Source organism: Candoia aspera, chromosome 15 (assembly GCF_035149785.1).
Source record: "Candoia aspera isolate rCanAsp1 chromosome 15, rCanAsp1.hap2, whole genome shotgun sequence".
Classification (NCBI taxonomy): Eukaryota; Metazoa; Chordata; class Lepidosauria; order Squamata; family Boidae; genus Candoia; species Candoia aspera.
Genome location: NC_086167.1, coordinates 1716263 through 1726810, shown reverse-complemented (window position 1 = coordinate 1726810; position 10548 = coordinate 1716263). Strand labels below are relative to the sequence as shown.

At 42.7% G+C, this 10548-nt stretch overlaps 1 protein-coding gene across 1 annotated transcript in view; it reads right to left on the bottom strand.

Annotated features, from left to right (window-relative positions):
• Positions 1-2476: 2476 nt before the first annotated feature.
• RSPH14 (radial spoke head 14 homolog) overlaps positions 2477-10548 on the bottom strand; it is a 92337-nt gene continuing 84265 nt past the window's right edge. Inside the window, exons 4-6 of the mRNA XM_063315311.1 lie at positions 6180-6405; positions 5873-6009; positions 2477-2728 (exon numbers count right to left, since the gene is read on the bottom strand). Of these exons, the coding sequence (XP_063171381.1) occupies positions 2490-2728; positions 5873-6009; positions 6180-6405 (602 nt within the window). The 3' untranslated portion in view covers positions 2477-2489. The remainder of the gene's footprint in view (positions 2729-5872; positions 6010-6179; positions 6406-10548) is intronic.

Here is a 10548-nt window from a genome sequence, read left to right as displayed (position 1 = left end):
GCTGTTTCATCTTCCACAAGGCTGATGAGCCAGTAAAGGGGCTGGCTCTCTTGGATCCAATCCTAACCGATAGGGAACAGCTGGTTGAAGAGGTAAAAGAGTGGGAACTTTGGGGGGAAAGAGAAATTGGAGCACAGACATACATTTCAGCAGAGCCAATTTCAACAAGCTTAAAGAGGTCCTAGGCATGACTCCTTGGAGATAAATCCTCAGGTCAAAGGGAACACAAGAGGTTGGGGAACTTCTTGAGAATAAGACAATCTCATGCCATTCAATGAGGAAAAATTGGGAGCCGACACAGGTTATCATTGTTAATGCATAGGGAGTTTTGCCTCAGCTAAAACTTAAGAGAGATGATTTATTTCATTTATATCCCCCCACAACCTGACAGCTCTTAAAGATGGGAATAAACACAACAAGGGATATTGGTAAGTGGCACAAACCTGCAGAAAGCAAGTTAGGAAGGCTGAAGTACAAATTATTTTTTCGATGCCAGCGGTAAAATGGAGGAAAAGTAAGACTTGGCCCACTACTAGGAGAGGATGGTAGGACAGCAACAAGTGATGGGGAGAGGGCAACGCTCCTCAATTCCTACTTGCTGCAACCTTCTCCTAAAAGCAGAACTGTATTCAGACAGACCTAAACAGACTAATGAACACAAGGAAGGAGTGGCCACCAAGTTGACTAAAGAGAGGAGCACCCAGACACAATGAATGGGCTGAAGCTCCCAGGACCAGACCAATTACGTCTGTGAATCTCCAAGAAGTTTCTGGCAGTGTCATGGAAGCAATGTCCAGAGAAATTCACAATGACACCAAAATTTGGCAGGGGAATTCTGGGAGTTGAAGTCCACATACTGTATTTTAAAGTTGCCAAAGTTAAGAAACACTGCAACAGAGCGACCATATCAAAAGATTACAAGAATACAGTAGACATAGTACCCTGACCCCAGAACAACATTCAGCAAAGTCTCCCATGTAGAGAAGATGGCAGCACATGGATTGGACTGTGTCACTATTAGATGGACACAAAACGATCATCCCCAGCAACCGTATGTCACTGGCTTTGGGTGAGCTGGAGGGAACGGTCAACCACAGTGTTCTTTTCTAGGCCTACTAAATCATAAATTCTTCCTATTTATTCTCAATACTCTGCATATTTGTATAGCAACGCTGGAGTTCTTAGGTCACGTAACTTGGCCTATTCCTTTCCTGTTTATTCCTGAGTGGCTCCACGTCCTGCATACCCCTCATTTCCAGTATTGGGCATCACACTATTTGGGGGGGGTTATTTTCCCTCCCCCACAGAATTGATTTTAAAGCCCTCCCAATCAGGTGCTCAAAGTACCTTCCAAAAACATTCACATTCTCATGACATGCAGCTCATCTCTTGCCAGCGGTCCTCTTCTCAGAAATGCATCCCATGGTGGAAGAATCCAAGTTGTTCCCACTGGGAACATCTACATAGCCTGCTCTTCCTTCCCAGTGTTCTCTCTCTTCCTGGGCCATGTCTCTTATTTGTTGAAGCAAACTATTTGAACAATTATATAGGAAGGGGTGAAGGAAACACCACCTCTATCCTCAGATCTTTCACCCTCCTGCCAGCGTTTCATAGTCCCTCATGGCATCTTCAAGTCTATGTCATTTATTCCTGCATGGATCAGTTAGGGGGGATCGCTGTCCTTCCACCCCATCCAGTCGAGGGTTTCCCACATTTCCATCAAATCAGCGTCTTCTCTTCATAGGCTGCTGGCCATGGACTGCTGCTTCGGTCCCTCTCAGCAGAGGGTCTCCGGTCCCCACCGCATGTTCTTCCACTGCATCAGAGCAGAGGCAGGATTCCTCCCTGCTCTTCGCAGAGCCCTCGTTTCCTGAACGTTGTGGCAGCAGCTCTTCTCCCAGCAGCCCAGAAACGTCATCACTGGAATCTGCTGTGGAATCTGTTGTGACGCTCCAGAGAACAAGACTTCTTCTTGACAGGCTTCCTGTCACTTTTCCAAGAATTCTTCATCTGCCTTGGTGAGTCTGGAGCATGGACAGGTCTGCCTCTTGCCCTTATACCTTCTCATCCAGGAGGCCATCAGCCTACATAATTCTTGCAGTCTTCATAGAGGAAAATAAGCATGGCACACCCCTTGCAGGGCTCAGGATCACTATCTTCATCTCCTCGGGTGAGCACCATCTCTACCTCTGCCAGACTCCCCCATCAACCTCCTGCACATTCTCACTGTTTACTCGCTCACTTCTCCCAACAGACACAGGGCAGGACTCCTGTCATTTCAGCAGGATCGCCCTGTGGGTCAAACCTCTGCATTCCCCAGTTAGTTTTCAATTCTATTCCCCTTCTCCTTCATCCTGAATGATATAAAAGGAGAGAGCCTTCACCAGGTACCCTTGCATCTTCCCCCACCCAGCTGCATCTCAAACAAACTGGTTCGATACAACATTGCCAGCTGTTGTCACTTTATTGCCAGTTCCTAAGGGTGCTTTCTAAGGTTTCCATTCAATGACTTGCACCGCAATCTGGGCAGCTCTCTGTATGGCTGGGCTGGAGTCGTTCATCCGCTTCTGGAACTCTGGCACGTGCCTCAGCAATGTCTTGCGGCCTTCTGGGGCTTCTGACAACATGGTCAGGGCCTTAATGGCATAGAGGCGGACTTTGCTCTTCTCATCATGGATCAAAGGCAGCAGATAGTCAATGGCTTCTGCATGAATGGCAGCGTATTTCCCTGAAACCAAGAGAAAACACAGTGGGAAAGGAATAGACCAGGTAAGCAGTGGGGGGTTAATCAAGGGGTGAGATGGAAGCAGCTGCACCCAGGAGGTCTGGTGGGACTCCCTCACCCCCTTTGCACAACCCAGGGCTTCAATAAAAACTGCCAAGTAAGTCTTAACTTGGGCTTAATGTGGTGAAAATACAAGGAACATTTCCCTTAAAGCAAAGGGAAACAGAGGAAATCCTAATTCTGCTTCCCTAAACATACTTTCCTCAGAACATTAAGTGCAGCCCAGAGACTTCTGGGGGAGGCATGGAGAACTAAATGCATTTCCAACAAAGACAGAGATGATGACCACGGCAAAGACTGAAGAACTGACAAGTAGACCAGTTCTTTGGAACTCTCTGGATAAGGAGAGGAGGGAGATCACCCATATGTGCCTCAGATGGCCGTTCCTTGTGAGGAGACTGCAGGGCAGAGATTGCCCACAGGTCTGAGAGCTGGGAGACAAAGGGATCCACCATCATGCTCACAGCTGCGGAGGAGCCTTTCAAAAGACATTGAATTCTCAAACCTCACTTTCTGATCGCTTTTGGAAATTGCTTATTTACCATTCTAAGGCTATTAGAGATCTTCAGAGCAACAAGTCTGAAAAGCCACCCAGTGAGTTACCTTTTTTCTTGAACAAAAGAAAAAATAAGTTTAAGAATTTAAAGAATCGGAAATAAATGGCAAAAACCTAAATAAGATTTTGATCTAAGAAAGTTAAAAACTAATTAAGGGTCCAGACAACTTTGGAACATTGACACTTTACTATTAAGATTTTGGAAATAATTAAATAGCATTTCATGGGAACCAGAATGTTTTGTCTATTTTAAGTCAAAACAGAAATTGGAAACTTTATGATTTCAGAAATTGGACACTAGAGGGAACTAAAGATTCCAGCAGAAAAGGAAAGTGGGGATATACAAAACGACACAAAACACTATAACATTAGAAATACTTTGGGAGATTTTTGAAGAATTAGTAGCTACAATATCAGAAATGTCAGCAATGATGTCTGCTTCTATGAAGACTGCAAGACAGTGATCTCTGGTGGGTTTAGAGAGCTGGGAGACAAGAGAAAGCCATGTTTGCTCAAACTGCAGTCAGCGCCTTTTCAAAGGACCCTGGGTTTGCATATTTCCTTTTCTAACCACTTTTGGAAATTGCTTGTTAACTGCTTTTCAGCTATTAGGAACCTTTGGATTGACAAGTTTTACAGCACCAGATGAGTTTCCTTCAATTCTTAGTGAAAGAAATTTAAATACAAGCTTAAGGACTTAAAAAAAAAACTTTTGGAATAATCAGCAAAAGGGTGATTAGATTGATTTTGGAAAGTTTCAAATGGACTAACGGTCCAGATGGATTTGAAATAAGATTTTGGAATTGATTATAAGAATTCTTGCTGTGGGAATGATGGAGTTTTTAAAGGTTAATAAAAGAACTCCAAGCAGCTAACAATCTTGCAAAGTAGAAGCGTGAACCAAAACTTGCACATTAAGCTCAATTATGTTCAGAAAATAATTCAGTCTTCACACAATAGTTAGATGAAGAGAAAAAAAAGGTAGCTTACATTTATTCAGTAGATCTGGATACAAGTAGATTCATTGTAGAAAGCACTGATTCATCACTGATTCATCACGTTTTTGTAGACACTTTCTATGGAAATAGAAAGTCTGCATGCAAGCGAGATGAGAGGATGAGAGCTGCATTCTGCAGCACCTCCTGCTTGGAGGTGGGCCCACGAGGTAATGGAGATCGTTAATCCCCAAACCCAAGAAGAAGGAGGAAGTGGAAATCAGGTGACCCATGTGACATCCCACAAGCACAATAGAGATGTGTTTACTAGGAAGACCCCCTTATGCTTATGAGACAATGCTGAGTTGACCCCTAATAATTCCAACAGGGAAAACGCTTTTGTTTTGAATTCTTTAAAAAAAAGATAGGATGGAGCTTTGAAGGTTGGACACTAGAGGGAACCAGAAGGAACTAAAGATTACAATTAAAGGAGAAGAACACTTAAATTTGACTTACAAATACAAAATGGAACAAAATACCTTCACTGGATGTGAAATTAATTTTAAGAGTGCCTGCCTCTATAGTAAGATTTTGTTTAAAAGATGTTATGGAAGAGAAACAAGATTTACTAGACAAGACTGAGACTGATCTGAAAGTGGATTTAAAAATGACAGGTGACAAGAATGATATGGAAAAATATATTACACTGGACATACAAAAGAAACCAGCTTATGTCTTAATAATTGAAACAATTATTTATTAATTGTTATTAATAAATAACAAACCAAGAGAGTGACCTGGATAATTTTCCTATATTGGATTTACAAAAGAGACTTGTTAAACCTTTGAAGAATTTTGTGAGAAGAGACAAAGAAAAAATGAAAAGAAATCAAGAACTAGGACATTATTTGAATGGATTAAAGATCAAGATTGTTAAAAACAAAAGGAAGGAATATAAAGTTGGTTTAACTGATCAAGGTTAAAATAGATATGTTGTTATCTCTGGCAACCCTTAATGGACTTTTGCTGATCAGGACTGAACGATGAGGCTTTAAGGATTTGTTTATAGGTAAGAGATGGGATATGGGAAGAAGAGATCATTTATTGTATTTTAAGAAAAGGTGATAAGTTACTAAAATTGTTTATACTTGTGATGAAGGGGGAAGTCATTTCTTTATATTTTTCTTTTCTTATTTTTTATTTCTTTTCTATTTTTCTATTTTTTATTTTCTGCACTATTTTCTTTTTATTTTCTTTTTAAGTTTGTATTGGTTTTTATCTTTTTAATTGTAACTTTTAATAAAATTACTATAAAGTTGCTTTCTTGTGATGAAGATTGGAAGTCACTTTTTAATATATTTTCTTTTTTCTTTTTCTTTCTTTTTTCTTTTTCTTTTTCTGCTTTTAGTTTGTATTTGTTTTTAATACTGTCATTAAAATCTTTAATAAAAATTATGAAAAGGAAAAAAAAGAACATTAAGTGCAGCCCCTCCTGCAGCTGATCCTTACCTGGCTGTGTCCCCAGGAGACCCCCACCCTCCTCTATCCCCACAGAAGAGGCCGGGGCTCTGCCTGCCTCCCCTTCCCCATGCTCACCTTGGGTGGTCACTGCCGAGTTCATTAGGGCCCCAGCTGCATTGGCTCGCACCTCCGCATCCTCATCTTCCAGCAGGGTGACCAGGTCAGGGAAAACATCTTCTTCAAAGACCATGTTCTTCCCCTCCAACGGAACGCTGTGGGAGAGCGGTAGATTGAGATCAGCTGGGGTTGGTCTGCTGCCTGAGGCTCCTGACCAGCCGCCAACCAGGCCAAACCAAAATTGCTCTTGCCAGGCGTAGCTCTATCCTGGAGGACCCTTCCCTGCCTGCACCTTGAGATGCGTGATGCCCTGGTGTGGCCTCACCTTATGGCCATGAGGGCCTGGGCAGCTTTGCTCCTGATGTTTAGGGAGGGTTCCTGAAGCTTCTCCTTCAGGACGGAAACAGCTCCGCTGGCCAAGGCCTCAAAGGCTTCAACGCGCAGACAGCCGGTTAGGGTCTCCAAGATGAGTTCCTGGATATTGTCCTCCTCTGTCTTCAGTTTATGCACCAGTGATGGAATCAAGCCGCTCTCTACAATCCCAATGGCCCCTGCAAGAACAAAGAACAGGTTTACCCTTCATCGTCCTGTCCAGCTGACTGCAGAAAAGCAGAGTGCAGGTGGAGTTTTCAGCAGAGGGACAAGAAGCTTCATGCCACCGCAAGCTTTCTGCCAGCCTGGTCAGTCTTGTCCTTGAGAGAAGATGGGTGAAGTAGGATGCTGGTAGGGATATTCAGCAAGAACTACAGTTGTGCTAAAATGTCCCACCCCACCCCAACCCCATTCTGGGTTCTTCTCTTAAAGTTTGGGCCTTTCCAATGTCTTTGTTGCTGTTTGAGCCCATCTATCCTTCTGGGAATCCATATACAGGTAGTCCTTGTTTAGACACTGCCTCCAATAGCAACCTTATGATCATGATGAAAAAGCAACTTTGTGACCAATATCTGCATTTAAGACAACAAAAACCTTCAGTATGAAACTGATTAAGGTCTGGTCAGTTTCAGGCAGCAGCTGCAGCTGCTGGAGGATTCTAACCAACTAATTAAGGTCTGCTCATATTCTGTCCCTAATAGGTTCCCACCACTCCAGGCCTCCATTGAACAGCTCACCAAATCCTCAGGGAGAACCCCAAGATGCCTCTGGAACCCCTCAGAGTCCATAAATTGCCTAGGGTGGGCTGATTGAATGGGTCCTGTCTCTCTGCCAAGCTGGTTTCTCCCATTTTGTATGGAGATTTCCACCAATCCCTCCCTTTCATCTCAGTTAAATCACTGTTGTGGAGTCCACGACTTGTAACCACTGACAGCTAATACATCATTCATTGATGTAATTTTCTTTTACAGCCATTCTGGGCCTGTGGATTCCCTTCCCACACTGCTGTCTTTATCATGAAGGGGAGGGTGAATGACATTCACAGCACCATTTAGTGCTTCATTGTATTGATTGTTTTTAATCCTAAGAAAGTATTTCCACTATAGGCTCAAAAGTTGGCTCAATACGTCTGCCCTCAAACCTCACTACTGGGATGCATTTGTCTCTGAGAAGGAAAAGTGAATTTCTAATAAACAATTCTCAGCACTCACCCCAAGCTGCAATTCTGAAGATTCTTTGCAGCAATCACGTTAGTTTGCATTGTCATGAAAGTAGCAGGTAAATTTAGATTTTGACGATAGAGCTGGATGTTACAAAAGAATCCAGATCAGAGCTTCTGAACCTCAGTGAGTCATCTTATTTATTTATTTATTTATTTCTCAAATTTATACTACTGCCCATCTCCCCCTGGAAGAGGGACTCTGATCTTGATGGATGACCTGTGCAAAAATCATACAGGGGTAGCATCTGATGCCATTCCAGAAACATGCTGGGAAACGACTGCTCAGCCTCTTCATCTTTCTCCTATCAAATTTCTCCAGAGAGTGTTGTTCTTTCTGCTTTGAAATATTTACATAAAGCCACTGGAGAAAGCCATTCAGAGTTGTGGATTTGTGTCTCATCTTTATAGAAATGAGCTCCCAGGACTATCTGTCTTGCTAAGTGAATACCAAGAAGGTTGTAAAAGTCCTGAATTCAGTGAGACCACATACATTACTCAGTCCGGTCAAGGGTCTCTTGGTCAGAAGACAAGTTAGTAACTTCCAGTTTGGGGCACCACATTTTGGGAAGGCCACTGACAAACTAGACCACATCTGGAAGGGAAGCAAATTGATAAGGAGGCTGAAAAAAATACAGTATCAGGAATGGTTGGAAATGCTGGGCATGTTTAACTTGGAGAGCAGAAGACTGTAGGGAGACATAATAGGTGTCTCAGAAAGGGCTGTACAGTAATGTAGGAAAAAGGTAGAATTGTTCTGGGGATTAAATTACAAGGAAGACCTCAGCTGGACATCAGGAAGAATGGTTAACTGTTCAACAATGGATCAGACTGTCTTAGGCAGTAATGGGCTCTCCTTCATTGGTCAGTTCTTTTTTTTAAATAAATGTCCTAAAAGGTACTCAACATAGCCAGGCCCTGAGGACATCTATGGGAGACTCCCTGGGACCTCACCGTGTGGCCAGGCCTGCCCCCTGCCAGCTACTTCAGGTTTGGAATTTCTAAGGTAGTGGCACTAACTTCCAAATAGGAAAATTAAAACTGAGCAATCAATGTCTTGAATAGTCCAATCAGATGCCTTCCAGGTGATTCTTGTGGTAATGTATCCATCAAGCAGGAAGCTAAAGCATTAGGGAAGTCATGGCTGTGATCTGGCATTGTTAAGGACAAATCGTAATGAGGTGGTGGGAAAAACTGGATTCATCAGAGATGTCACAGAGAGGACAAAACACACCTCAGGCTGCTGGATGGGAAATCTGATGGTTCGGTTATTCTGATAGTCAGTTAAGAAAAAAGCAGGGAATCCTTTAAAAGAGGTTTTGGAACTGTCTCATGAACTGACTTTCTATTATAAACTTTAGGAATCCAGACAAAAGTATAAGCCTTCTTTGATTAAATCATTTCATATTTCTTGATATTATTTAGGCTGGTTTATAAAGGTTTGTCTTTGAGTATATTTGCTTGTTAGGACTGTGGGTCTTAATTAGATATGCAGATTATGACTTAATTTCCAGGAAATCTCCCCATGTAATCAATGCAGGGATGCCAGCACCTTCCCTACAGCCACTTATAATAAATTGTAATTTTATAATAAATTTTTAATAAATAAATTGTTCCCTGAGACATTTTCCAGCTCTTACATTACATTGGTTGAAGTTGTATAATGATGATGGTGGTGGTGGTAGATCAACTGACAATTAAGCAGAAGGTAAAAGTGACACTCTTTCAAAGACTATACTGAAAGCAGCAAGTCCTGTTCAGTTGATGTTGTCCTATTCGTGGTTCACAAGAATCCAAGAAAGTTGGAAATAGCACCAGGAAAATATAATTCCAGCTTGATGACAAGTTTTGAAGACTTCCCCATTCAAATGTGAGCAAACAAATTATGGTGATTCCACAATACATCTGGATGTCGGCCAGGCCTCTAGTCTTGTGAAAAGGAACAAAAATTAATCTGCCGGTTTTAGTTAGAGAGCTGACCTGGGGTCTGATTTCTTCAATGAAAAAAACATACGTGGAAAAAAGGTATCTTTGGGAATGGATGTGAAAGTCGTTAGGTTAACTGCTGTTGCAAGTTGTTCAATGTGAATATTTGTCAATAAGCTGAAATACGACAATCTCTTTTCCAGAACAGTAAGAAACATATGGAACTGTATGATATTATAATTCCTGCCAGAGGAGCCCGAAGTGGCTTATAGTTCAAAAAATCTGAAACAAAATCTTCATAATGCTTAAATTAAAAATTAAAATAAAAGACAAATACAAAATTAAAACATTTCATTTTGAAAAGCAATGAAGCAAAACAACAGGTATATTTAAAGGCGATCTTGTACTGGAACAAAATCTGGGTGAACTGGCATATTGCCAACTGTTTTCCAAAGGAAGCCGTATGGTGAATGTCCCCAGAAAACAGGGCCGTAGCCACAGTGCTGCCTGCCTCCGAGAAGACCAGGCCCCCGGCTACTCTGCTGCGGACCAGCCCCATGAAGACTCAGGCTTCCCCGGCTGATCTTCCTGTAGGAGATGGAGGCCGCAGGGAAGGCAATTCTTCTCCTACTGGGTCCAAAGCCATTCAGGCTAAAGACAACAGCTGATGTGGGACAGTTCAGCAGCTCCCAGGCAAACAGTGCTGCATTTTCAGAACTGAGGTCATGTGGTTGTTTCTAGCCACCCCACTCAACAATTGGACAGCTGTTTTCAAAGCTAGCCCTGCACAGGGTAACACAATTGAGGGGCTCTTAGGACATGGATCAGGGAAGGCAGGCGATCCGGGTCCCAGGAGGGGCTGAGCTGGCAGACCGGCTGAAATTGGGCCCAGGCTCTTCAGGCCTTGGAGGCCATTGGCATCTCTAAAGACTGGGGGAATCAGGGAGAACCCTGAAGCTACACCCCAGTTCTTCAGAGGGGAAGTCCGTCCTGGTCCTGAGGAACACCTATCTGCAGTACTTCTCTGGATCCAGCTTCAGTTTGTTGGGTCTCATCCAGCCCATCACATGTCCAGGCAATGGTAAGGTTTGTATCTTTCTTTCCTAAGCAAATGCTCACTGAACTCTAAATTCCACTGCAGCATAAAAATATTAAATTTGCATATCAGATGAACATG